The sequence below is a fragment of the Lepisosteus platostomus genome, chromosome 14 (assembly GCF_059453375.1).
Source record: "Lepisosteus platostomus isolate fLepPlt1 chromosome 14, fLepPlt1.hap1, whole genome shotgun sequence".
Taxonomy (NCBI): domain Eukaryota; kingdom Metazoa; phylum Chordata; class Actinopteri; order Semionotiformes; family Lepisosteidae; genus Lepisosteus; species Lepisosteus platostomus.
The window spans coordinates 39,256,713-39,284,008 of NC_142624.1; the positions used below are offsets into that span (position 1 = coordinate 39,256,713).

The 27,296-nt window shown below is 44.6% G+C and overlaps 3 protein-coding genes across 11 annotated transcripts in view; 1 reads left to right on the forward strand and 2 right to left on the reverse strand.

Annotated features, from left to right (window-relative positions):
• The window catches only part of mbd5 (methyl-CpG binding domain protein 5), a 62,446-nt gene extending 61,311 nt beyond the window's left edge, over nt 1–1,135 (reverse strand). For all 5 annotated transcript variants that reach the window (XM_088606267.1, XM_088606266.1, XM_088606265.1 and 2 more), the window contains exon 1: nt 650–1,135. The gene's annotated coding sequence lies outside the window, so the exon portion shown is untranslated. The remainder of the gene's footprint in view (nt 1–649) is intronic.
• Nucleotides 1,136–1,146: 11 nt separating this feature from the next.
• Nucleotides 1,147–15,375, forward strand: orc4 (origin recognition complex, subunit 4). Of its 3 annotated transcripts, XR_015926369.1 has the most exons (15): nt 1,147–1,273; nt 2,125–2,200; nt 3,609–3,685; nt 4,448–4,538; nt 5,975–6,050; nt 6,136–6,221; nt 6,742–6,790; nt 8,119–8,270; nt 9,311–9,484; nt 9,774–9,860; nt 12,178–12,286; nt 13,236–13,331; nt 14,260–14,327; nt 14,561–14,683; nt 14,940–15,080. XR_015926369.1 is itself a non-coding variant. In XM_088606268.1 (14 exons), the coding sequence occupies exons 2-14, from the start codon at nt 2,144–2,146 to the stop codon at nt 15,120–15,122; spliced, it is 1,305 nt and encodes a 434-aa protein (XP_088462394.1). In that variant the 5' UTR covers nt 1,149–1,273; nt 2,125–2,143; the 3' UTR covers nt 15,123–15,375. The 3 variants fall into 3 exon arrangements, 2 of the variants coding, with proteins under 2 accessions (XP_088462394.1, XP_088462395.1); XM_088606268.1 differs by lacking the exon at nt 14,561–14,683 and having other exon boundaries at nt 1,149–1,273; nt 14,940–15,375; XM_088606269.1 differs by lacking the exons at nt 1,147–1,273; nt 2,125–2,200; nt 3,609–3,685; nt 4,448–4,538; nt 14,561–14,683 and adding an exon at nt 4,545–4,772 and having other exon boundaries at nt 14,940–15,375.
• Nucleotides 15,376–16,779: 1,404 nt separating this feature from the next.
• The window catches only part of LOC148649490 (activin receptor type-2A), a 52,558-nt gene continuing 42,041 nt past the window's right edge, over nt 16,780–27,296 (reverse strand). For all 3 annotated transcript variants that reach the window (XM_088606271.1, XM_088606272.1, XM_088606270.1), the window contains 7 exons: nt 24,461–24,604; nt 23,683–23,826; nt 23,166–23,311; nt 22,308–22,422; nt 21,721–21,859; nt 21,073–21,203; nt 16,780–20,397 (listed from right to left, as the gene is read on the reverse strand). In XM_088606271.1, coding sequence (XP_088462397.1) covers nt 20,203–20,397; nt 21,073–21,203; nt 21,721–21,859; nt 22,308–22,422; nt 23,166–23,311; nt 23,683–23,826; nt 24,461–24,604 — 1,014 coding nt within the window. In that variant the 3' untranslated portion in view covers nt 16,780–20,202. The remainder of the gene's footprint in view (nt 20,398–21,072; nt 21,204–21,720; nt 21,860–22,307; nt 22,423–23,165; nt 23,312–23,682; nt 23,827–24,460; nt 24,605–27,296) is intronic.

Consider the following 27,296-nt stretch of genomic DNA (forward strand, 5'->3'; position numbering starts at 1 on the left):
AATGAGCAGCAGCTGAAAAATACCTGAGATACAGGCAGCCATGGTGTCGGTCAGGAGGCTAGGGCTCAGGCTGGTTTTAATCCAGAATTAGCTGTGCCCGTTTACAACCGGTGGTATGGCATCCAATGACTCAGAAGTAGACAACCTAACTGCGAAACAGTGCTGTATGGGGCCACTCGGATGTACACAAACCATTTAACCGGGCTAAATTTCATTATCTTCACAATTAAACTTTTTATATGGCCGATGAAAGCTTCCAGGAGATCTCCCGAAGCCCCGGTCGGCCTGAGCCAGGTTATTTAATCACGCAGGGTTTCGGTACATTGTAACGGGAACACCGATCTACCGCTTTTCGTGATATTTTAATTTGCTTGACAAAATCCAAATCTCAAGGAGGCGTCCACATCCCCTGCCAACTTCAACAAAATGCACCTTGACTGTTCAAAGGAAAAAAATACCATTTAAGAAAAAAAATATTTAAATATAATCTGTGGCTGCGTGTAGTCTTCACAGCAATATTCTGCAGAACAGACAGCCCCAACACCAGAACACATAAATAAAATGCATTTTCAGACACTCAGGGCAAACAGGAGCTGAAATTTAACATTTTTCAAAAAAATATATCCAGGAATTAAAAACGCGCACCTACCTCTGATTATCTTCCATCGCCAGAGAAATTGAAATTACGGGCAGAGTGACCGAGAAATAGCGAAGTTTTTATTCTCTGTGTGAACTGAGAGGTCTCTGCTCAGAAATGTCTCCAGCCAGGGCCAAAGCACAGACACAGGGAGAGGAGAGGGTTGTGTTGCTAAGAAGAAGCAAGAGACAGAGAAAAGGGCTTTCTGGATTGTTCTCCTTAATATAAAGGCCTAAGACCCTTTTCCTCCATTTTTCCTGCCCCCGTTGAGTTCCTGGGAGGCTAAGGGCGGCGAAACGGAAGGTTTGAGCTGGTTAAAATGAGGTTCTGTCCCTTTAAAAATAAAAATAAAAAGCTTCCCCATCAACTGCTGCTGCTGGCTCTCTCTCTGGGCTTGTTGGGATAGAAAGATGGAGCTCTTCAGCGCGCCTGCGCCGCAGCTTGGGGCCCGGAGGAGAGGGGTGTCCCGGCATGCACGGTAAAACCCAGCGGAAGCGACGGGCGAGCCTGCCGGAAGGGCGCCGCTGACGTCACGCGCCGGGTTGAGAGTTCAGAGGTGATCGCAGGTGCTGGTGGTGGGTGACTGCGGGAAGAGCAGGGATGGTCGGGATTTAGGGACTGAGCGAGAAGTCACAGGTAAAAAAAAAATATATATATCCACGGTTTCTCAGGTTCACCGCCTTTCCTTTCCTTGTGAAATGAGTCCGGGATGCGTTTTAGATGAGGGAGCTATGCAGCATCTATGAAAGCACGCTCAGGCTCCTGCCGTTGAGGTGCTGTAGTGAGGAGACTGTAAGGTAACATTGCGTATAGCACAGTATCCGTGTGGTGGTTGTGTTCTTCCCAATGAATTGTAGCGCGTGTGAAATAAACCCTGCATGTATTTTGCAACCTAGACGGGTTTTCCCTGTTTGCCAGGTTTAAAATATTTTCAGCCCTCTTAACAGTTCTGGCAAGAGTGTAACGTCATGCCTAGTTAAGTATAATTGAAGGCGAAGGCAAGTCTGGCGCAGTCAGGTTCGTGCAACTTTCCAACTGGCAGGTCGGAGCACAGCACCGAAGGGCTGGTAATTACAATTCAAGATAAAGACGCGCAGTCACGTTTCAGACATGCCGACGTGTTCGATTAGGCTCTCAAAGATAGCTTCTTCAGCTCATAACTTTTCCATAGAGTCCAGTTCAAGAATCGGGTTAACAATAAGCAAGCAATAACCGTCTTTTGTTTTGTATCTAAAATCTGAAAAGTCAGTCAATATAGTTTTCGTTCTAGACAAATATTTGTCGTCGACAAGGTGAGAGCCTGGTAATTCATCTGAATGTAATGTACTCATCGTGATGAAATCCTGACTTTCTGGAGGAGGCAGGTTTTACCACTGTGCTCATTTTGCTGATGGAGGTGTCAGTTTGCCTGTATCCATTTGCACTGTTTATCCTGCAGAAGGGAGTTTGCCTGCCTGCTGACCTCTAATGTCTTTTTCCTTCTTTAGGCACCAAGGTTATGACATCATGAGTAAAAGAAAGTCGAAAGAGAGCACTTTAACACTGGGAGAATGTATTTCTCAGGTTTGTATTTTTTATTGATGATCATTACCGTTGGTACCAGTTTCTTCCATTTTAAATAGGTGGACAGGTTTTTGCTGGGACTTCATCTGAATGTATGGTGAGTTCGAGCCAGAGAACAGTTAAGTGAGGAAAATAAAGCAGCCTCTTGAGTAGGCACCACATTATTTAAGGATTAGTCTGACACATCTGGACTCCCGCAAAACATTGGGATTGTGTAGATCAGAAAGATAAGAATGAAGTGAAACCATGTGTTGCATAGATTAGTTCTATCTGCAGGATCGCTTATCTGCGATCAGTATTTAGGTCATGCTAGCTTTGCATCTGAAAGAAGTTCTTGCAAGTAGAATGTTGAAATTTGACTTACATCAGATACACTAACTTCCCTTCATCTATTTTCTTATTCTTAGTTTCTGCTGTGATTATTACAGATTCACACTGTTCCTCTTTGTTAACAATGATAATTGACTCGAAAGAGCCCATGCGAATCACAGCACTCTTCAAAGTGTAATCTCCGTTCTAAATCTGTGTTAGTGTGATCCTCTGATGTCTGTGTATTACTTGTGATTGTGCTGTCTGCATCGAAAATTCGCAGAGGATCTTACCAGATAAAATGGATACATTTAATACTATTTGTATTTCTGAAATTCTGCATAGTTAAAGTATTTTTTTTTGCTTCTTAGAAGCTAAATTTGTCTGATCTTGTCAGAGTACATCCTCAAGGATTAGTTGTTAGGCTGTATAATCAGAACGCAAGAACGATGGAGCTCTAGAAGTTACCACCTGCTGCAGCTCAAGATGTTCGGAGTGTTCTGTTCTGAGTTTGGCCTGAGGGGCATCTAGCTCTATTGCCTTATTTTCTGAAGGCTAGTTTCTCAGTACTCATTGTATACTTTGCATTCTGTATTAAATGCGTTTCCCATGGCAGTAGATTGTTTTATATACTAGTGGAATTGTTGACTTATTTTCTTAGTGCCTGACAGATGAAAACCTTCTTGCAGAATATGTGAATCTGTTGGATATGATTAGTTGCTAAAGTATAACCTTTGTTTTTGCTCAGTTGCTGTTACTGTGCCTGCCAGGTATTCCAACATATAAAATATGTTTTGATTTTAATACGTACATTTGATTTTTTCTGCTTTATAGAGGCTATTAATAGCCAGATAATGTATCTGTATGCCCGTATATCTGTCTGTCTTTTTTCTGTCGGCTATATTACTGAATTTTTCAGTTTCACCTCACTTTTCTTTCTTATAAATATTTGTACATTGTGAATCGTGGTTTCAAAAAAGAACAAGTGATTTTTTTATACGATATTATTACTATTTCATCTGTTTGAATGGTTTGCCAATCAATAAAGACTCCCTTTGTTGCTATGAAGTTTAACTCGTGCTTTCTTGTCCGTTTTCAGGCTCACAAAATACTGAGGGAAAGGTGCTGTCACCAGAAACTCCCCAGCAAGCCCTTCGGAGTGGAGTCCCAGTATGAGTAAGTGTCTTGATTGCCCTTGGACTGTATTCAAATGCCTTGCTTCCTGAAGAGCTTGAGTGTCTTCAGCTCGCTTAGAGCTTAAACAGCACTTGGGTCACTGAATACGATTCCCCAAGTTTAACCATTGCTGCCAGCCTGTTCTGTAGCATAACACGTAATTTTACCTGCTCTCGTTAATCATAAATAGTGCAGTTATGTCTGTTGGGGTAAGGATCAAGTCTTTAACCTGTGAAGGACAAACAGATGTACAAAATTGTAATTGCTTTATATTAGATGTTTTTGTCTCAGTATTTTTCTTACCTTTTCCTTCTAGAAACAATTTCTCTTTTTATAGCTTATGATTTAGAATTTTCACGGCCCGTGATGTAGTTTGTGGTTATATGCAAGGGAAACGGCAGATCAGAGCCATTGGGTCTATGTCTGAGCTATTTTGAGGAGCACCACTGCAAACTGTGCTGTTGTTGTGTCCTCATTCCCATGGAGAAAATGCCATGATTATTAATGGTAGCAATTGACATTGGTCCTTCAAGTTGTCACTTGCTTAGAAAGTGAGCCAAGGGATTTAATAGGAGGATGGATTGCAAAAGCAGGCAATGGCACTTGTTTATCGCTTGCTCTGGACTCTCCCAGGGTGCTTTCCGCTCCCACAGTGAGGCTTGCATTGCACCGCAGGCTGGCCACCTTTCTGCTGCGGAAAGTGTCATTTTTAAGCCGAAGGACATGGGAAGAGGTGTCTGACACTGGGCTGCGTTGTTTCAGGCACCTGCTGGAGCTGCTGAGGCGAACGGCTGTCCATGGGGAGAGCAACTCTGTCCTGATCGTGGGCCCCAGGGGAGCAGGGAAGTCCATGGTACGAATGTAAAGAGCCAGCTCTCAGACACCCCTCCTGCAGCTTTTGTCCTTTGTCCCCACCAAGGCTTTTCTTTGCCAAGCGTCCGCTGCGACGTCTGGAGTGAGACGTGCAGGTAATGTGGGCGGGGCAGCAGAGGAACACGCCCGCAGGTGACAGCCTGGGTGCCTGTTTCGCACTGAAACTGTAGAAGAGTGCGTGACTGCAGGCCAGGAGGATTAGATGATCAATTGGGTGAGAGACACTAATCCTTTATGGCTATGAAGCCTCTGTCAGGTCTTGCGTGTCAGTGAGCACTTTCAATTCCTCTATGCTCCCTTTTACACACTAACTTCTAGTTTGAATTCTGCTTTATATATATTAAATAGATCATTATGGAGAGCTTATTTTATTGATTTCAACAGGATGGAGCACTTGCTTCAGATAAACAGCCCAGTGATTCTAGAATAGCACCTTATCTGCAGTGTCAGCTGTGCTACCTTCATTCTCAAGACGGCTATCTACTCTTCTTCCTGTTGTGGATCATATTAATAGATATGCTCTTCTAGGAATTTGGTACCTTAGTACCTTGGTGTTTCTAATGGGAGGAGTTTAAACTTTGTTTTTATAAATTTTAATTTTAAAAATAGAACAGCTACATCTTGCTGAGAGGAACCCAACATCTCAGCTTTAGGTTGAACCTGACACTCATGTTTTACTTGTGAAATCTTCCAGCTGTCCCTTCTACTGCTTCTGGATCACTTTCGTGGCGTTTTAATGTGTCTGTGACATATGGGGAAATAATTTAGATTTGGTATCAATACAAATGTGGATTAGAAATATCTAAAAACAGTGATTTACTAAATTAAAGTCCAGTTTAAAGGTGAAATAATCTTTACATTTTATTATAGCTTCCTGGGCTTTGTACCATGATTCCAATCTGTGCTGTGTTATGCTTTTCTCAGATGATCCAGCCTCTTATCAAAAAAGGAAAAACCAACCAGTGTTGATCCTCATTTATCTCTTCAAAGGCCTCTCTGTGAGAACCTTCACGTCAGAGGCTTAGCCTAGTATTGTAACCTTTCACCCTGTTCCTTCAGCTGCAGCAGCTAGTGTTCAAAAGCACCATCCTGTGTGGTGCTGAGTAAACTCTTACAAGCCAGACGAGTCTGCAGAATTAGGATACTGCAGTGCTTACCTTACAATAAAGACAATTCTACTGTGAAGCTAGAATCTTCTTACTAGACTTAAGCAAATACAAATATCAAAATGTAAGAGCAGAATACTGCAGGTAATTGTAATGGAAGTTTCCAACATCACTTATGTAGCTCTGGAGAAGCCTGTTATTGTTGCAAGGTTTGAAAAAAAAATCAGCTTCACAAAGGAAATGAAGAGCTTCATGTAATGTGGGGAAAAAGGATGGTATAAAGATACTGTCATGCTCTGTTGATTTTCAGCTCCTGAGCTGCGTCTTGAATGAATTGCAGAAGGAGAAAGAAGTGATGGAGAATATTTTACTGGTTCACCTGAATGGCAAGTACAGTTCAGAAAAATTCACCTCCACTGAAAAATTAACCTTGTTTTCACCTGCAACGTGACTTAGCCCTGACTGTTACAGGATTGTTGCAGACTGACGACAGAATTGCTCTTAAGGAGATCACCAGGCAGTTGCACTTGGAGAATGTGGTTGGAGACAAAGTTTTTGTAAGTTTTCTATAACTTCTCAGTCCAAACTTCTCAGCACAGCCTGGGACTCGGCATAAGTATGAGTAGTTATTAGGTCAGAGGAGTATTGCTTTAGGCATTTCTTTCTGTATCCCAAGTGTCTTTTCAGACTTATTTCATCCTGTGAGGTAATATGCTCAAATATGTTAAGTGCTTATAGGCCGATCTTTAAACTGTATAAAATACCTAGACATTTCCAGTGACTGTTGGGGATGTTTATCAATAGCTGTTCAGTTGTCATGTTTTGCTATGATGTATTTTATTTTGTGTCCCTTTAAAATAGCTGTAATGGGAAGATAAACGAGTTTATTTTTCTCATAAACATAAAATGTAAGGAGTCATTTAACGGTTCTCTTTAAATAGACCATTGAAGACCTCAGGAACTCCCAGCTATCACATCTGCAGTGATAATAATGATTGTGACCATCTGTGTACTGTATCTCCAAGCCTATTTCTTCTTTTTCTTTAAATAGCTTCTCCATCTATTTTTATATTTCAGGGGAGTTTTGCAGAAAATCTTGCCTTTCTTCTTGAAGCTTTAAAGAAAGGTACGTTTTAAGCCCATATCTTTTTGTAAACGCATATATTATTCATTGTAGAAATTGTGTGAGATTGACAGCGATTCATGAACATGATGTTTGAAGCATTTTTTATTGCAGGCTGGATCTAAACGTTTTGCTTTATACAGGTCTAACTGTGCCATCTCTAAATGATGGTTACAGTGACAAAAGGATAAGAGGGAGATTTTCATTAAAGCATTGCTTTTCCAGGTAATAGAAGAACATAGGAAAGGTCACATATGAGAGAAGCCTATTCAGCTCATCTAGCTCCTTTAGGTTTTTAGAAGTTACTTGATCCATCCTGTGGGCAGCAGTGTAGCATTGCAGCCTCGCAGTGCTGGGGCCCTGAGTTCATTCTGGACCTGGGGGGCTGTCTGTGTGGAGTCTGTGTGTTCTCCCCGTGTTCACATGGGTTTCCTTCGGCTGCACTGGCTTTCTCCCTCAGTCCAAACTCATGCTGGTAGGATAATTGGCTTCCTGGTAAAACTGGCCCTGGTGTGAATGTGTTGTCCTGTCCAGGCTGTACACTGCCTTGCGCAAGTTGCTTGATAGAATAGCTTCCAGCTCCCCCATGACCCTGAACTGGGAGAAGTGGTAAGAAAATAGATAGATGATCCATCCAGCTGTATCCCATCAGGATGTCCTGATTGAAGCCAGGGCATCACTTTCCACAGTTTGCACTCATGTCCTTTGGCTTTTGTTTGGCTGTTGGTTCTGAAAAAGCCCATCAGGTTGGGTTTGTGGATGCCTTTCAGGTACCTGAATACTTGAATCATGTGGTTGAATATTGGGAGAGCAGAGCACTGGTTATAATGTGGGGGCTGTCATACAGTGGTGAGCCCGGAATAGTGGTAGACGAGTGAAGTGCTGCTTTATGCCAGTGCCTAGCCAAGTATGCAAACAGAGCCTTTGTCATGAGCCGGTGGTGGGGTCTGATTACACGGCCAGAAGGGGTCGCTGGTGAGGTCTGCCTGGGAGAGCACCCTGAACCTGCAGCCTCCTGCATTACAGGGAGCATCAGCGCAGGGCCGGCTGGTGGCACTCAGTGCACTGGTCCGTCGCCTCAGTCGCCACGTTAAGTATTTGTTGTGGAACACCTAAAACTGTCTGCGAGTAGCTGCACTATATAGAGGCGTGCTGATTACTTCATGGCAAGGGCAGCGGGACATGTGCCTGCCTGTGTTCAGGACAGCCATTCCCTTGCCTGCCCCGGTGGACTGGCACTCGTTCTTGCCGGCGCGCGTGCCGTTTGGCTGTTCTCCTTGTTGGCCTCTTGCCTGGGCTGCTGGGATCACGCTGGCCTGCTCCCCTCCCAGGAGACCGCAGCAGCAGCCGCCCCGTGCTGTTCACCCTGGATGAGTTTGACCTGTTCGCTCACCACAAGAACCAGACTCTTCTCTACAACCTCTTCGACATCTCCCAGTCAGCGCAGGCCCCTGTCGCGGTGGTCGGTCTAACCTGTCGGCTGGTGAGTTTTACGCCGAGTGGGACCCGCGGCTGTGCTGTGTTGGGCTTTTAAAAAAAAAAGGTTTTTGAAGCTGGAGTGTCCTTGTAGCCAGGTGTGCCTGTTGTAATTCATTATGACCAACACGCGTATGGAGTGTGATCGTCCTCATTACAAGATGCTGCAGTCGGCTGTAGCAACCAGATTAGGTCCTGTTGGGCTGTATCTCAATCTTCTCACAGGTACCAGTTAACCACAATGTAACGAAACCGTGCAAGCTAAAATTCTCTTCCTTAAACATGAGAATATAAGAATGTTTGGTACAAAGTGTTTTGCTCTCCCTTCTTTACTCACGCTATTGAAGTGGCATTTCATTGTAATGAGTTTAAAGTGCTTTTTTTTTTTCCTCTTGCTGAGATTTATTCTGTTGTAGGTTTTCAAAGCTAAATTTGACCATTAAACCAAACGATGTGGCGCTGCTATGACTTCTGTTGCTTTCTTTCTGTGTACAGTATGACATCTTGGCCGCATTCTATCGCAGTTACAGCTCTAGCAAATTTACTTTTATGAAAACAGACCACCCACTTGGCCTCTTTAGTCTGAAGAGCTTTTCCCGAGCTGAGTGCCCGGCCTGCCACCTCCACGGCACATCTTTGAGTTGTTTCCGCGTGAAGACATCTCTTAAAGCTGAAGAGACCACTCTCGTCTGCGCAAGGCGCAGCCTGCACAGACCCCTGACGCTCCTGAAGAGGCCGAAATCGGTTTCTCTTCTCTCTGCTATTCAGGGTGGAATTAACTTCCGTCTCATCTGTGCCTTCTGCCTAGTAGTGCACAGGGAGTTCGATCCGGATTCACTGGGCAGTGCAGACTGCCCCTCGCCATGGTCATACTCGAGGTTCATTGGTAGTCTCTTTCTTTAGGATTCATGGTTTCTCACTTGTGCCTTAAAAATGACAGGCCTTATAAAGCGGTGTCATTAGAGCCTTTCTATAGAAAGTCTTTAATTCTCTAACAGATGAAGTCCTGCATTGACAGTGGAAATGCTGTCTGGTGTCTGTTGTCAGGATGTGCTGGAGCTGCTGGAGAAGAGGGTGAAGTCCAGATTCTCCCACAGGCAGATTCATTTGCTCAGTGCCTTCGATTTCCGGAAGTACCTGGAGATCTTCCAGCAGCAGCTGAGTTTGCCGGAGGACTTCCCCGACGGAGGGTTTGCCGAGCAGTGGAACGAGAGCGTCAAGGTGACAGCTGGCATGTTCTGGAAACATGGAAAGGCTTGTGGGAAAAGCAGGTGTTGTGTGCTGTTATTCAAGGGGGAGACTTTGATTGAAATTATTGCTGGTTGTGTTCGATAAGTGCAGTAATAACGCTTGGTTATCTTTTACATTCGTGGAGCACAAACAGCAGTAAGGAGGTCTGGTCTGTCCAAAAAGGATGAAAAGGGGTGTTTGCTGCGTTGGACCCAGATATGAATGTGCAGGTTTTCACATGGTTTCAAATTCATAGCAACGCAATTTTTTTTTCTTGCAGTCTTTATGTGACGACAGATCAGTAGAAGATATCTTACAGAAGCACTTCCACTCCAGTAAAGATTTCCGATCCCTCCAAAGGCTGCTGGTAAGAGATTTTTGAAACATTCAAACAGCCCTTGTAGGAGAAAGACCTTGCATGATAAAAATGCCTATACGATGTGAAGGCCATATTTGAGGTGCACAAAGCTGGATTTAAGGTCGCAGATGTTGGTGATGAGGTGCATGTAAACACTCTTAACACCTTGGTCACAGTAGTTGACACCCCAAAGATACAAATGTCAACATGGCCCTGTGAACACACTCCCTGAAATTCCTTTAGTTGGCTCTGCATGCTCTGTGGTGTGGAGAAACATATTTACGGCAGTGCACCCACCCAGCAGGGGCAAATGCAGATTACAGACAGATAACATTAGCAAATATTTGCAAGACAAGCAGTAGTTTTGCAGTGATAAGTAAGAAATAAACAGATTTATTTCTAAGTGCTTTTAAAAGCGCTCTACAGTAGAGTACAAATGAAACAAGGCAGGAGTTTGGTATCCAACAGTAAATTGACTAAGTATATCCAAGTGTCCAACTATCTAAAGAAGCTATAGCAAAAAGATAGGTGCTTAAGTGCATTTTAAAAAAGTGCAATGTTGTAATGCCTGATGGGTTTGAGCAGTGAGTTCCACAGTGGGGGTGCTGCGTGAGAGACAAATCTGGAGCCCATAGTGCAGTGCTTGCTCTCAGGTGGAGTCAGATATCCTGAATCAGCAGATCTCAGATTAGGTTTTGGACTATACTTATAAATAAGCCCTTAAGAACCTGAAATAAGGTTTTTAAGTTGTAAGCATGGGAACTGAGAAGTCCACTCAATTTCACACTGAGCCAATGCAGTTTCCATAGGAAAGGTGCTGTATGCTGAGGCAGTTTCGTTATTAGTGTTAGGACACGGGCCGCAGAATTATGCGCTATTTAGTGTCTAGAAGGTACTCCAGTAAGACACTGCAGTACTCTGATCTTGATTAAATAAAGGCATCTCACGGTACTTCTGATCAGATAGAGCAAAAAACTTAACCAAGCAATGGTCATTGCGATACTCGTGGAGGAGATAGCTTTCTGATGTTCCCAAAATCATCTTTGAATGATTGTTAAAAACCTCACTGATCTTCTGTTGTGGTGAAGGATTTAGTTTCATCATTTTCAGCAGCAACATTGATGTCACCAGCTTTACACAGCTGTTGTTGGGAGCCAGGAAGCATAACCTCAGGCTTATCACAGTTTATCTTCAGAAACTTCTGTTGCATACATTTATATCAGATGTAAAGTGCAGAAGCCGCAGATGTGCTATCTGAATTAGTTTGCAAATAAACCCGTCATCAGTCTAACGGTGAAGCCCAAGGCTGTGATGGGGGAACAATTTTAACAAGAGATAGGAAACATGCTGGATAGTGAAGGTCCCAGCAGGTAGCCCAGTGGAACACCTTGAGTAACAGGTGGTACATCAGATATATAACATTCAGGATGTACAAATTAACTTCTATTAGTCAAATAGGAGCCAAACTAATGAAGGGAAGACTGAGTTGAAAAGCATCAGAAATGACCTCAGCAAGGATGAATCGGTAATCTGCCTGAAACCTGAAATGTGGCCCATTTTCAGTGATGTGGAAAGTGGAAATGAAATGTAAAAAATGTCAACACTGTCGTGGGATTCATCTTGCAGTATTCTGTGAATGGTTACTGTGGTCCTGGGCAGAGTAAGAGAGTTAGCGTTTGAGCCGTTAATTTGCGTCTCGAGGGCCTGCTGTCACTGGGCTTCAGACCCTCCGTCCCGCCTGCCAGAGCTCAGCCCGACGGGCAGAGAAGCAGGAAACGGAGAGAGCAGAAACACGAGGGGCGAAGGGTGCCAATTACTTTAGGAGAAGGCTGGGTGCCGACGAGATGGAAGACTGGCTGGAATCCAGAGGAAGGGGGAACAGCTGCAGTCTGTCAAGGAATAGAGAGAGTGGAAGAAGACCAGTCAGTCATTGAGATGATCTATTTCCCGGGAGTCTCATGTACCTTATATACCTGAAATGTACAAATGTGCATTTTTACCTTTCTACCCGACTGAGTTTTATTACATCCATGCTGATCGCCACAGATGTTGTGCACGTTGTGTTTATGCAACATGTTGTGTTTATACAACAGAAGAAAAGCACTTGATCAGCTAACGGATTGGCTTCAGTCTGTTTTCGGATCTGCTCATCATGGATCCACTGTTATCCGATGTCAGAGGGGCGTGAATATCACACGCGCCTGTTTTCACCTATGTCAGGTTTATGTTTTTCGTGGCCTTGCCGGCGGAGGTTTTTTCCTCTGTTTGTGCTCTGGCTGTGCTCTCCGGGTGTGACCTGGCCTTCGTGGGCTGCTGTCTGTTTCAGGTGCTGACGCTGAGCCGAGTGACAGTGTCTAACCCAGCCGTCAAACCGGCAGATCTGTTAGAAGCCAGCCGCCTCTGCACGATGGACTCCAAAGCTAATATTCTGCATGGTAACTTGCCTCATGTACTGACTGAAAAGCCCTGTGGGCTTTGCACTCGCATGTGAAACGGTGCCTATTAGTTGATTACGCGAATCGATAGAACAAAACTGCGCTTCGGTTGTTTTCTCTTCTCTCCTGCTTAAGAATGTGAAGCCGGCATTCAGTTCCTCCATAGGCTCCGGTTCTGTCCGTGCTGCACTGTGGTAAGTGTCCAGCAGTAGTTGAGAGTAACAGCCACCTGGAAGACTCCAGTTCCCCATCAAACCCTCCCCTGTTTCATTACTGTGTTTGCTGTCAGAACACTTAAATAAATGAATAATATAACTACAAAACGTTTATTGTTGAAGAACATATCATAAATAATTTACAAAGGAGAGCAAGAAGCACACGTTTTACAAAGATAACATTTTTTATAATGTTTAATGTATATAATGTATTTTAACATTGACAGTGAAATAAACCACTACACTTACATTCACTGCTCATAATATTATAATTTATAACTAACTTTAAGATCCTAGATTGGCACAGCAGCGACAGAAAGAGCCGCAGGAGGGAGTCTCTGACTCGCATGAATGTGCGGATTAAGAAATATGTTGTGTTGTGTTGCGCAGTGAGGGGTCCCCTGGTGGCCTTGGGGCCCTGGGCGGTCGCCCCGTCTGCCTCAGCCGAGGGCCGGCCCTGGTTAAGGTATTTTCATATTTAACTTACATGTGCGGAGAGAATGTTTGAACACGACAGAAAAGGGTTTTTTTTCTGCTTCTCCAAAAGTTGTAGTTCTCTATCACTTCTGAGAAGGTGGCTCTGTGCATGAGCTGTTCAAGGCTCAAGGATCAGAATATTTCTTCCTCCATGTCTGTTGAGCAGGGCCGAGCGCTCATTTCTTCTAGAAGAAGTTTGAAAAAACAACAGAAACAATGAAAAGCGCCGATTTAGATCTCTTGATTTGTTTGTTTAGGTCTCTCGGTCCTGGAGCTGTGCTTGATAATTGCCATGAAGCACCTGAGTGACATTTATGACGGGGAGCCCTACAACTTTCAGATGGTCCACAACGGTGAGCCAGCCACTGTTCCTCGACACCGTTGGAGATCTGCACCAAGCCCACTGCTCACACACATTGTCCCAGACGTGCAGTGGCTGTGTTTCCTGCTGCAGCTGGCACGGCAGTCTGGCCTTCGGTACCAGGCCAGCCTGTCACAGCGATCGGGACTGTGACCTTAAGTTACAGAACAAGCTGAAGCCATCGAATGTCCTCCCTGTATTGTGGGTGCTTGGGGTCGGCTGGAACCCTTGAAGATCCGTTAACTTCTGTTTAGATAACCAGTGCAACCATTCGGCAGAGAGCTAGAGAGACCGGTTCTCCACGCAGTGTTTTTGGGATAAGTGTCCTGCGTGTTCTTTAGTCCGGTGGAAGACAGTTTCTGTCCCACTGATTATTCAGGCAGGTAAGGGCCTGTGTTGCCGAGGTGAAGTGTGATTCTGCAGGGGGCTGTAGAATGGGAGTGATGTTAACTGATGCTGCATTGTCAGTGACTGAGGAGGACATGCCACTGGGGGGTGTCACGTGAATCGCTTCTTGACAGATGGGAAGAATTCTCGCCGGAAACAGGAGACGGGGTCACTTGTGCTGTGGGCAGGGCACAGGCCTCTGCCGGTGTGCATGTCCGTTCCGAAGACACAGGGAGTCGGTGAACGCCGCCGCGATAAGTGGCTTTGATTTACTGTTGGCGAGCGTGCCGACGATTCCCTTTAGTGATCTCGGAGGGCCGCATGTCTATTCCACCTTTGCTCTTGACCCAGCAGAACGGGTCACCAGTTTAACTGGAAGAGTTGAGTACTTCTCATGGGCTGTCGGCTGCTGCCCAGTTATGCAGAAAGCCTGCTGGACTCTTTTCCTGGAGGACTGGAGTTGGGCTCCTTTGCTGTACCTGCACGTCCACTGCTCTCGTTTGCTCAGAATCTTTATATCTTTTTGCTTTCAGAATTCAAGAAATTTCTGCAAAGAAAATCGCATTCCATACATAACTTTGAAAAGCCTGTTGTAATGAAGGTAAGAACAGTGTCCAGTCACCCTTCAAGACGAATGAAAATTCAGAAAGTCTATGGTTTACTGATGACATTGTCCCTACTTACTTTTTTATTGGTTAGCTTCTGTGTTTCATTGATAATTTTGTCAGGAGCTTGTTACTGCGAGCTTGTAATTTTAAACAGCACTATGTAATGTGAGCTGCATCCAGTCCTGTAGGTCCACTGTGATGATTCTAGTTCTGTTTAATTCCCCAGATCTTAAAAGAGCCGATTTGATCAAGTAATTAGTGCACTTGAGAAACTGAGAATACAGATCTGAAGGAAACCAGAAACCCCTGTGACCCTTAAAGAGCAGTCAATCAGGAATCATGCTGACCAGTTAAGTCAATGATTGAAAACAGTAGACATCAGGATTGATTTGATTAATTGGATGTTTTTCTGCCTGAATCTTTAGCAATATCAAAGAGAAGCTGTGTGTTGCTGCCATCTAGTGGAATGTATCTTTACTGTTGATAATTCAATCATTTTTAAAGCAGCAGTTTAAAGTTGTAAGCCAGTGTACATGTTTGTTTTTTATTACAAAATCAGTATTGTGGTAATAGTAAAAATAATTTTAGAATATTTTGCATTTTAGGCTTTTGAGCACTTACATCAGCTGGAACTGATAAAGGCAGTGGATGGGCCCTCTGTGAAGACCCAGAAAGAATACCAGCTTGTCAGGTTAATGCTGGACAACGGTCAGATAATGGAAGCTCTCCAGAAGTACCCACAATGCCCCACAGATGTCAAACAATGGGCAACATCTGCCTTTGCGTGAATGTGGAAGATGACTGTTACAGGGTCTGAAGGACACCACTGCTGCATGGACTTTCCACTGAACACTGTCGATATTAAGTTTCTACATTGTGTTTTGAGGTTTAAATGTGGATTAGAGATGGACATCTAACAAGCAGAAACTGTCATGAAGGTGTAAATGTGCTACTTACATTTTATAGATCAATTTCCAACGATATGGCTTACATTTTGATATTCACTTTTTATATATGAATTAAAACATAATATCTTTGTTATTCATGTTTATTTTTCTGTTAAAATAAGGACTGCAGCCAATTACAGATTGAAAACGCTGCATGTCTCCTGCCAGAACCTCCTTGCTCTAGTCCTAGTTTTCACCGGAAGCTTGCGGCAGTTTTCTCTGTAAACTAAAATAACTAAGAACAATGAAGTCCATTGGTCCCATTTCAATAGTGGTTTGGAAAACTTTCACTAGAAGTAAAAAAAAAACATCTTTGAAAACCGATAAATGTGCCCAGTACACAAAGCCTTTGCCCAAAATGTTGACTCTTGGAATTTAGGTCCTCTTCAGCTGTTCCTCTTCACAAGCCTATAATGTACTTGTCGAATCTCGAGAAAAAAGCTGGAACAGCATCTTTTCCTCAGCATAGTAACTGTTTTTTCCTCACGGAGTTACAGCAGCAAAATGAATACTGAAACAGCGTTCCAAATGTAAAGGTCGCTCTTTGGCCGTAACCCTCTGTTTGACACTCAAGTGTCAAATACTCAACTTCATTCGGTATTATTGCTAGTTTGAACATTTTTAGACTGTTGTTCAGATGTTCATGTGAATGACGGTGGTTCTCAAAGGGTTTTCTCTCAGTCACCTTGGCTGCTGTTGAAGCTGAGCTCTGTGGAGTGAGATGGTTAAGAACAGCTGATCCTGGCCCTGTGGAAGCAGAGTGTGTGGGTCGTACCTATATTACCACGGTTACTGAACTTCATCGTTCATCATCTAATCCGCAGGTGGACCAGGACAGCAGTGCAATGACATGAACCTCCTGGTGCGGCTGAAAGCCGAGAAGTGCAGCCTTGCGCTGTAACAGACTGGCCTTCTTCCAGCCTGCTACTGCGGTCTTCCTCTCACTATGCTGTTAACTCTGTTTCTCACCTGGTACTCCCGGTCAGCCGAGTCTAACTGGCAGCACAAAGCGTGTGCAAAGATGGAGCTCATGAGGGTGTAGACCAGCATTTGCATTTAAGATTTACAGAATTAGACATAAAGGGAGACCGATGATAAAACAGTGGCAGAAATCATATTGCCTCCAGTTTCTTTTTCTGCACTTCACCTCTTCTTTCCTGTCCTTGTGAGTTGTGCTTTGGCTGGAACGTAACCATCGCATTTACTGTGTATCGCTATGGTGTGCTTTATGAACTGGAAGGGACCAATCCTCCAGCCTGTCTGTGGCAGCAGCAGCCCCACTGCACACCAGATCAGCTGGAGGAGGGAGAGATTACGTTACCAACTACACCCCTACTCTCGCAGACAGTCCCCTGAAACCTTCAACGTCTCAGCCAAAGAACAGCACTGTAAGGAACTGCCCGTCATGGCTATTAACCATTATGAAGTTATTTTAGTTTGATTTGCAGACTTATTTCCGACCGTGAGCATGTTTGTAACTTCATTGCATCTATAGAAATACAAGTGCACAACAGTAGCTTTATTTTCAATGCTCAATGTGATTCATTACAGATATAGTTCCTCAAAGATTATAAAAAAAAACAACACTTAACTGTTTTTTTTTTCTGTGTGGTAACAGTATAGTGTTAAGTAATGAAAAGATTACAATTTTTAACTTCAGTAACATTCATGAAAGTCAAAGTACATTTGCTACAAGCAGTGCTGCTAACCCCACGACTGGCAACGTCAGCTCACACAGTGGTAGCTGTAGGTGGCACTAAAGCAGTAAGATATACACAAGCCAGAGCAGTCACTATACTTTATTGTAGAGGGGATAGCATACATTTTATCTGTACAATATTTAACAATCACTTCCAACCAGGCCTCTGAAATTTTGTTAAATACTTGCAAAAAATAAAAATGGCAAGTACACTTTTACAGTAGTACAGTCATCTGTGCCCCGGACCCAGAGGTCATCGGCAGATACAGGAAATAAAGCTAACACATCTCAACATATTAGCTTTCTGGCATATTGAGAGGTAATGTGTGTCACATGAACTGAACCGCTTCATAGAAAACACTGCTGGTCAGAGCTTTGAGGTAAACAATGTTAAGATCAAGGGTGTCATTTGTGGCGTTTTTTACAGATTAAAAATGTATATAAAGGAAAAAACGTTACGTTACTTGGGCCTAAACGTAACGTTCTCAAAATCAAAAACGCTACATTTTGTTATGAAACGGATACCTTTATAAAAAGAAAACGGTGTGTTTTTTTTGCATTGTGACGTCTTCGGGGGGGTAAATCCATGCTAAATCACATTCGAACGGAAACTATTTACACGATGCGCAGCTCTGGTGTGGAGTTCTGCCAACCCTGCGGTTACAGCCGAGGCCTGGGCTTGCGACTGCGGGAAAGAGAGAGCCGCGATTTGACCAGCTCGCCCTCCCGCCCATGACGCCCAGAGGAACACGCGTCTCCCGGGGCTGTAGCGCTGAAGGGGGGAGAGAAGCGGCAGGCAGCAGCGGGAGCCGTGAGGACGCCTGCAGGCCTGTGTGTCTAGTTAAAGGAACAGGAGACAAATGACACCCGAAAGTACTGGTGACCCAGAAGAGGGTCGAGTCACATGGCTACATTGATCATTATCGTTAGCGCCAGGACAAAACGGTGACCAACACATGGCAGGTGTTATACAGATAGAGGCAATTGCATATGGTGCCTTCCACCCCTCCCTGCTTGGAGACCTGTGACCGATTTTACTGACATTCTCGCAGATTGCTGCAGCAAGTTATGCATTTGCTCGGCAAATTTAGTATCGGAACGAACGAAGGCTCGGAGAGCTGCAAAGTTCCAATGTTCGAAAATATTCACAGTACTGAAAATATTCCTCGGAACCAGGCAGTGGCCCCCTCCCTCGTCAGCTTTGTTTCTGCGCGAATACTGTTCCGATCCAGCGGCCCGGGCCGGCCCGGCCCACCTCAGCTCGCTGGTGCCCTGTCCCACCAGCCCCGGTGCTCTCAGACAGGTAAAGGGTTAGTTAGTGTTCCCACACAATAAAAGTGGCACCTGCTCCTGACCTGTGGTCCTCAGGCATGGCAATTTATTGTACATCAATAAATAAAACAGCACTTGAAAGTTTCTTTAAAAATGCTACAACTTTGTAAAGGTCGCCTCACTGGCATTGTCAGTAAGCTGCTGTACCTGCACTGATTGCATATACTGTAATTAACTTAGTAAAGCATAGTATTGTATCCCTGAATGTTTTGTTTTAAAAAAAAGCAATATTGAACATCTGTGAAAATAAAAAATACACTTTAAATACAAAATTAGAGTCAATTATTTTTGCAAGTGTCATCGAAAATGTTAAGTGCTCAAAAACAATATATATAGCATATATCTGCATATATATATATGACTATATTGGATATATAGCATTCCTATAAATCATTTTTCCATTAAGAAACCCGATCCTTAAAGTCATAGTACTAAAGTACTAAAATACCCTTCAATGCATACATAGGTGTAATATTCTGTATGTACTGTGTTCCATTAACAAGTACAAAGAACATTCTTTCAATTTGTGGCTTATTTCCTGTCAGGAGGGGAATAGCTACCAGCACAGATGTTGAATATTAACTTTAAATAATGGCACCAGAACGAGTGTCACAAAAAGTCACTTGCAGCTCAAAGCAGAGAGAGGGGTTTGAGAAATACAGCTTCCTGAGGTGCATTTTAATACAGTGAAACCAGCAGACTGTTAACTGTACTTCCAGGAACAGGCGCAGAAAGAGAGACAGACCAACAGAAAGAAAGGAAAGACATTTAGCAAAACTAGGTTCAGGTAGGAACACCAGTGTCACAGCTCACACGGGGTGGAAGGGGAAAACTAAGAAGGCGTGCGCACATCTTGACATCCTCCATAGACACAGCAAGCCTAAACAGGGAAGTGCTGCTGCAGGGTTTTTTAACTTAAAACTTGGGGAGTATTTTTTTATTCTTTTTGTTTTTACAGGAACGGTAAGGTTTTGCTGAAAATAAACAGCTCCAATGCTCAAAACAAAAGAGAAACAGCAGGGCGAAATACACCACAATCTAATAGCCCAAAAGGAGGCCGAGGATCGGTGCTGCATGAATGGCCATTCGTCTGTTGGCATCTTCCATCACATGCTGTTGCCTTTTCTTGTCAAATGCATAAAAACCGCCAGAGAGCGTCCAACACTTCGACTGTTTTAGCGTTCAAGAAATCGTTACTTGTCAAATGCGGAACTGAGGTATACCTTGTTGAGGGAGGTTTATGGTTATTTAAAATAATGCTTGGAAGCAAATCCCACCAAATAACCTTGATCACCATTTTGTTGATATACGTACAGCAGCAGTACACTAAACATTCACAAGCTGTTTCATATTGGCATTACAATAGTCATTTATATAAACACAAAACAGCAAATGCATTAAAAACAAGTTGCCCTTTTTTATACTGAAATGAAATGAACTGTGTTGGGTTTTGTATAGTCTTTCGTTTCTTAAAAAACTAGCAGTTGTCCGTTTGAGGAAGTCTTTTTACCCAAGATAAAAAAGAAAGATACCTGCCAAAAGTCAGTTTAAATTACAATGTCCTTTGCCAAGCAGATGATGACATTTTCTACCTCTTCTCAAATTTGAATGATCCTGATTTTGATTCTGCGTTTTTCATCACTTACAAGAGACAGATGCAAGTCTTCAGGCACACATGTAACTAAATGTTGTTGGTAGAAAACAGTCCCCGTTCTTCAATTCCTGATTTTCCTGTCTGCGTTGGCTGCTGTACTGTTCTGTACATGAGAACACAATATTGAGTCTAAATGGTAACCAGATGAGTTATTTTAGCAGCTCTGGAGTTGAGTCTGATTGGTCGTTGTGTTTGTGTTGATGTGTTCTGCACACATTGTTTGACCAATGCAGCCATCATAGACTTGATTCTTTCGGTGGAAAGTCTACGTTTGTCACCATGGTGACCACAGTAACAATTTCCTCTGGCGTAATGATGTTCATCAGTCTTTGCATTTCGATAATCCGTTGCTCCACGCAGCCGGCGGACAGCCTGGCTTCTGCTTCATGATCCCAGCACTCCTCTATGGTCTCGCACAGCATGGCCAGACCCTGCAGGTGAAACACACACCGTCACTGTCGAGACGCCCACTCTGTGACACACCTGTGCTTCTGCGGAAAGTATAGTTTTCAGAGCTACGTTTACGGCACAGTAACAGCAGGACAAATCAATACACAGTTTGGGACATTTAAATTAGGAATGGTGAAACGGGTGCATGTCATTAAAACAAAACTCTTGCAACTGGACTCAACTCCAACAGCCCACATGTCTCCAAATTTCTGTCCTTTTAAAGGAAGTAACCACTGACTGTACATCTCCCTGACATCGGGAGGCCCGTGTCTTAAAGACGGCACTCAGCAGTGAACATTCCTCAGTGTCGCATCTCTGCTTGCTGAGGCCTGTTACACCCAGGCTGCTGCTGCAGAGCCAGGCCCGAGCTCGGGTCCGAGCCCGGAGGGACGAGAGGGGCGAGAGCTCGAACATGAAAATTAATCACAGCGTTAATTAAACACACTGAATTCTTAAGTGAACTGAAAGTGCTTCGCTAGTTGTTTTGCTTACCAAATATTCTTCAACAGAACACAGGTATATTGTAACTTTTTAGGAAACAATAAATTAATTGAATCGATTAAGGGAAAATGCATTTACTGCCAATCTGAGCAATGAAAACCGAATTCTAACACAGCTCTAATCCAATGACTGCTGCGATGAGGAGGCTCACTGACCGCGTGTTTCTGCCAGCACTCTCTCAGCACAGGCCTCATCTTCTTATGAACCACCACCTCCTGCATGTCTTCCAGGGATGGATGCTGGCCAACCTCCTCTTCAAAGGGTAACATATATTCGTCAACTGGACCTGAGGGCCGAACAGCATGGAAAAAAAAAGATTGATGTGGCTGCTAGGTTTCTGCTTCAGAAATCCTACAGCTGCCAAGCCATTCTGACAGCAGGAAGAAAATAAACTTTACATAACACTGCATTAGCAGTACTAAAGGGAACTGTGCCTCTGCATTTGGAATGTGGCATTATTCACCCAAAACACCAAAGTGGGAGCACTGCTTTTCCTAAATGCGACTGAAACATTCCTCGCCATTCTTTCAAGAGCTGAATAGAACTGAATTTGAATTAACCCCCAAGGGAATTCGTCTGGCACATCAAGAGCTCATGAACATACAACTTACACGACAATAATACAATACAGCAACAGTACAATGCCACAACACTCAACAACAAATCGCTCGATTTGTTGAAGATTTTTAAGGAGCTGCTAATATTTGCATTCGTTCATGTCCCTCAGGCACACAACACTCATTCTCTGCCCCATCCTGGGCCACGTGTGCAGAACAGAGGCGCCGAGGTCGTTCCGCACTGACCGTCCGCCGCTGTGCACCGAGAGGCCAGCTCCCACAGCACCAGGCCCATCGCGTACATGTCTATCCGCAGGAACGCGTCTCGCTGGAAGTTTATGGCGCCTTCCAGGACTTCCGGGGCCATGTACCTCCGGGTCCCAACCTGGAAAACAGGGGACACGGCTGGGAGAGCGACGCAGGAGAACATCCAAGCTTGGTCAACAACAGCGGGCATCTACAACAAGAGTGGTGGGAGTGTGGAACCGGCTGCCTAGCTGATGCCCTGGCTTCTTCCAGGAAATGGCTGGTGAAGACTTTTTGCTGAGCTCTTCAATGTGTTTGTAGCTCTCCGGGTTCTCAGCTCAGAAATCCCTTGCCTTTGAAGTAATTTCTAAAACTAAACAGATTGACTGACGATACTGTTCTGCTATAGTCTAGCTGTTTGGTGTTTCAAAGTCTTTGTGATACAACATTCAATTCTCCTTCCCACACTAAGTTGCAGGGGGCCTAGTAATTAGACAACAGGATCCTCGTTTCTTTATTCTGTACCCCCAAATCCGGGCATCTGTGCCATCTGTTACAGAGCTGCTGTGTTTGTCAGAGCTGCTCACCTGACCATGCGTGTCTCCTGCAGACTTCCCAGCTTCAAATTTCAGAGCCAGACCGAAGTCAGCGATGCACGCTGTGAGGTTGTTCTTCAACAACACGTTTTTGCTTTTAATGTCCCTGTTTTCACAAGCAGAAGAGACAGAAATAAAGAAAAAAATGTAAACATCGACGCTCTGAGGAAAAAGGCTATAAAATGTAATAGCCCGCTTTCTTGTTCAGCTGATGGTGTATTCTTGACCTGCACATTTAGACTCAGTGAGGTGAAACAGAAAACGTACCATGATTTATTTATATTAATGAACTGCAGTGTCAGCTGACACTAGCTGCTGGAAAGCAGATTAGCTCTTAAGGTAAATACATCTCCCAGGTGATAAGCTGCACTGTGATAAAAACAGATGTACAGTAGTACCTGACTTAGCACTCCTGGTCCTGGCCATTACCTTCATTAGTCAAATACAGCTGTGCGAGAGCCGTGTGCGACTCACAGACAGGCCAGGCGGGAGTGCCCAGAGCAGCCTCACTGTGACCGTCTGTGGTGAAGGGGTGCGAGCTCTCAGCCAGCGAGTGCGGTTGGATGGGGATGTTTACTGTCCTCGCTGACATTCCCAGTGCACTGGGATTTACACCTAGATTGTGTGGTAGAATATCAGTAGTACCTCAAGGATGCCCTCATACACGGCTTATGTGAAAGAAATAGCGATTCTGAAAAGGCACTGCCATCGAACCCGGGCTGTAACTGCCTTTGCTAGCACTGATTTCCCACCAAGCTCCTAATCCCCCGCGCTGTACTACAAGCGGAGGAGAGGGCCAGGGAGCAGGCTGCTGTCTGCCAGCATGGCAGGAGGGTGAATGTGACAAACCTGTGGGCGATGGCTGGCTTGTGTCCCTCTTTAAGGCCTGGGATGTCTTCGTGTAAGTAGGCCAGGCCCCTTGCCATGGTCTGAGAAATGTGACACAGCTCGTTCCAAGAAACGACATTTGCCTTCAGATAATCAGTCAATGAGCCCTGAAAAGGGGTAAAGAAAAAACAAATTCTGTATTGAGAACTCATTTTGCTTCAATTTGGCTATATGACATATGACAGAGAATATCTAGGGCATTTTGTCAGTGTGCCTAATTCTTCAGCAGAGCGCCATGTCAAACAAGACTATAATCCTATAACTGCTCTTTTTAAACACCAGGGGGCAGATTAACCTTGCAAGTGCTCTTGAATAACACTACAAGGGAAGACCTTTACACGCTCTGTGTGCTTTTCCCTGTCAGCCAAACTCTGGTGAAGAACAGCCTGCCCGTTACCAACATGTTGAGTCCCGAGGCCTCCTGGGAGTGGGCTCTGTTTTTGTACCAGCGGGAGATGAAAACGCAAACCGCACGTACCTTCTCATGAAACGCCGTGATCAACCAGAGCTCCACGTCAATGTTAGTCCCTCGCTTTTCTGCACCGATAAACTGCAGGATATTCTCATGTTTCATTCCACTCAGGCTGTAGATTTCGTACTCATTCTGCCACGACTGCTTGTCCTGCAGCCACACGAGACAGAGCATTCAGAGACGAGGCAATTTCTCACCACCGCTGACCTGCGTCGGCAGCAGCAGGAAGGAGCGCCTATGTTCTTGTGTTGACATAAGGACCACAACTCCGAGAGAGCAACAGATTAAACACACAACAGTTCTTTCTGGGGGAAGGAGATAAGGACATTTCTGCAGTGCTTAAATTCCAAGCATTTACCCAGCCTATGTTTTGACATTTGTTTAATTATCATCATATTTGTCACACATCCGTTTTGGTGAAAAATTCCCGCTTGCTTCCTGCCTCTAATGGAAAATTACACAGCAAGGAGACATCAAAAGAAAACCCCTCATTACTAATTTACTTCCCTGCAGAACTCAATCGCAAAATTTTGAAATCTGAAGTGTATTTTAAAACAGGGTAGCAGTGTTTTTTTGGCGGCAGACCATGCTGCAACCACAATCGCATGTCCAAGTGCTTCTGACTTCAATGGAAAGAATCATAACCTGCACAGCTACACAGCTCACTGGCGGACATCCACCTGGGAGGCACGCAGCTCTGAGGCCTGCAGAGCCAGACCAAACTGGGCGCCATGGGGCTCAGGAGACCACGCAAAACCAGCACGACAAACCCCGCAACGGGTACCTGCAGAGGGAAAATCTTCACAGCCACGTATTCGTTAAGCAGCTGAGCCTTCCAGACGCAGCCAAATCGCCCCCTGGCCTTGATCTCCAGCAACTGCAATGGCTTTTGTCCGAGGATAGGAGAAGGGGGTGGAGGTCCCGGGTCCTAGAACATACAAACGTCATTTCAATGACTTTACCTGAATACGGAAGACACCGAGACTTGAGCAGCAGGCTTTGAGACATGTTGAGCGCATGAACTACCCTAGACCTTTGGCAGCTCCGTGTGTGAGGAGGTGCGTGCTGCTTTCAGTCCTGGGCCCAGCTGTGCACTGAAGCCGGTCTCAGTGTCCGTGTTCAGAGAGGTACAGCCCTTTTCCAAGTCTGTCTGCACTTCACAACACTGAGCATTTAAAGGAATCGCCGTCGAACAAAAGGGAGGTTTGTTACTGAAATGCACTACGCCCCTGTCGCAGGTGGAGTCGCATCGGGATGCCGCAAGCGATATGAACCCAACGTGTCTCTTTTCACTCAAATGGAAGGTGCAGCGCAGACTCGCTGCTACAGCAGAGTCACTAAACCACCACCCTGATGGGCTGCAGAGAATTTTAAATCTGTAACTATGTGTAAACACGCTCTCACGGGCCCCGGGAGCACAGAGGCAACGGGACAGGGTGGCAAACACAGAGAGAGGAAGAGCAGGAGAGCGCACACTCCGACTGCTGCACGTGATTTTCACACAGCCAGCGTCGGGCAATGAAGGGCTCCGCCAGAATCGCAGGGCGACACTGAACCCCTTCTCCCCTGCCGCCCCACGAATCCCAGTCCTCTGTGTGATCCCTGAAAACCAGACCGGCCTTAAAGGAGGCGTGAGAGTTTCAGGGGGGCTGTGTGTCAATCACTGCTCTCGAAACCCTAGTCTTTCTGCTTTTCATGCAGGTGTTACTGCAGTGGTCAATACAGTACGCTGCAGGTGTGAGATCAGTTTGTCGAACTTGTATATTATATCCTGAGGGCGCTTCCCCCGAACACCACAGGACGACCGGCCCCAGGACACAGCCTCCCGTCGCTGAATTATCGGCTCAAAGGTAGAACGGGTAGAACCGGCAGAAGGAGTGGAGTAAGAGTGAGAGCTGCAGACACGGCCGTGAAGCTGCGAGCGGGAGCTCAGATCAGCTCGGAGGCCGAGAGCGCGTTCCAAAAATAAGTGGGTAAAGTGGGCCACTGCCCCGGATTAAAGTAATCGCTCGCACGTGGATTCTCCGAAGGGCTCTGTAATGATCCCCTGCACTGGAGACTGCTATTAGGAAAAACACTCACACAATAATATACTGTATGGAGGATTATAGTCTGGCTTATACTAGGTATACAACAGATTTGTCTTGTGTTCTCATTAAGCCTGTTATAAAAATAAAACCACAGCACGTTTCGCGAGGACTATGACATTCCGCAGCAATCAGGGCACAAACAGCCTTACGTGTACAAGAAAAAAGGTCAGGTCGGGGGTCAGTGCAAAGGTCACGAAAGCACAAGCATGCATACATGTGTTTTGTTGCAGTTTAAATGAAAAGAAAAAATAAACCAAAGGTAACTCAACAGAAAGCTTTTGCGGAAAGCTAGAAAACATTCCTAGGTATTATGCATTTCAAACGACAATACTGTAAAGACTGCACAAGAACATAATCGTCCTCCCATCAACCATGTTCTCAAAAACAGAATCCTCTAACAGGAGGTCTAGCGCCGTGCACAGCTGCTATTGTATGTGTTAACTTCAGGGGAAAGACATCTCACCTGTAAATGTAAAAAATAAAAAAAGAACTGGATTTACAATAGCCCACGTGACATTTCATATGACAACTGATCACATTACACAAAGTCCTGTGATCCATGTCTAAGGGATTCCTGTAAATGGTTCTGTTTCCATACTTGACCGCCAAACACTCTCGTTCCCCAAATGACCAAAGCCAGCTGCACCTTCAGGAAGATCTGCGGAAAACACAGTCCTGAACCTCACCACTTCCCAGGAGTTGACACACAGCCTGGAATCACAAGCGCCACGCTCTTTCATCACGCAGAGCCACACTCGGAGCTCTGGGAATGGCCAGCAGTTCTTTGCCCTGGTAGATGGCCTATCCTGCATTAGCAGGTCTATTAGTAAATCAAGGCAGTGAACCAACAAGGTGCACTGCGTTTTCTCACTGGGGTCTTAATACAGAAATGCATTCTTCCTAAGATTGCAAGGCCTAGCACTTGGAAACAGGTCCCACACACTTCAAGATGGCTCCTCAAGGTTCCCAGTAATTCATTAAATCATTTATACACACCATTCACTGGTGAACACTGGTGAATTGGTTAAGAGAACAACATCGATCAGCCCTCATTAAGCAGCAGCACAGTGCTTCTCATTTTTTTTACATCCACAGTTTATATCCAACAAAACCCTAATTTAAAAGTTAATATTTTATTTTTAAATCACTTTACAGAACTCAAATACACCAAAAACCATACACAAGGATATAAGGCAAGGGAACTGGATTTTATATATTACATTATTACTCAGCTTAGCCAATTCAGGTGATCCTGGTTCACCTGCACTTTTGGCACATTCATCTAACCAGTTCATAATCTACACATGTATAGGATGGGGTCATCACACAAACGGGGGATACAAAGATCTTGCATATGTGTGCAATAAAGAAAACTTAATTTTCACAATTCACTTAAGCCTAGAAACAGAAAGTATTGCAATGCAGAACAGGACAGACAGGTAGAAACCATGCTGGAAGGACACGTATCCCAGGCAATTCTTCCTCGGCGCATGCAAGTGGTTTCATATTCCCCCGTGTTCTGCAGTCCAC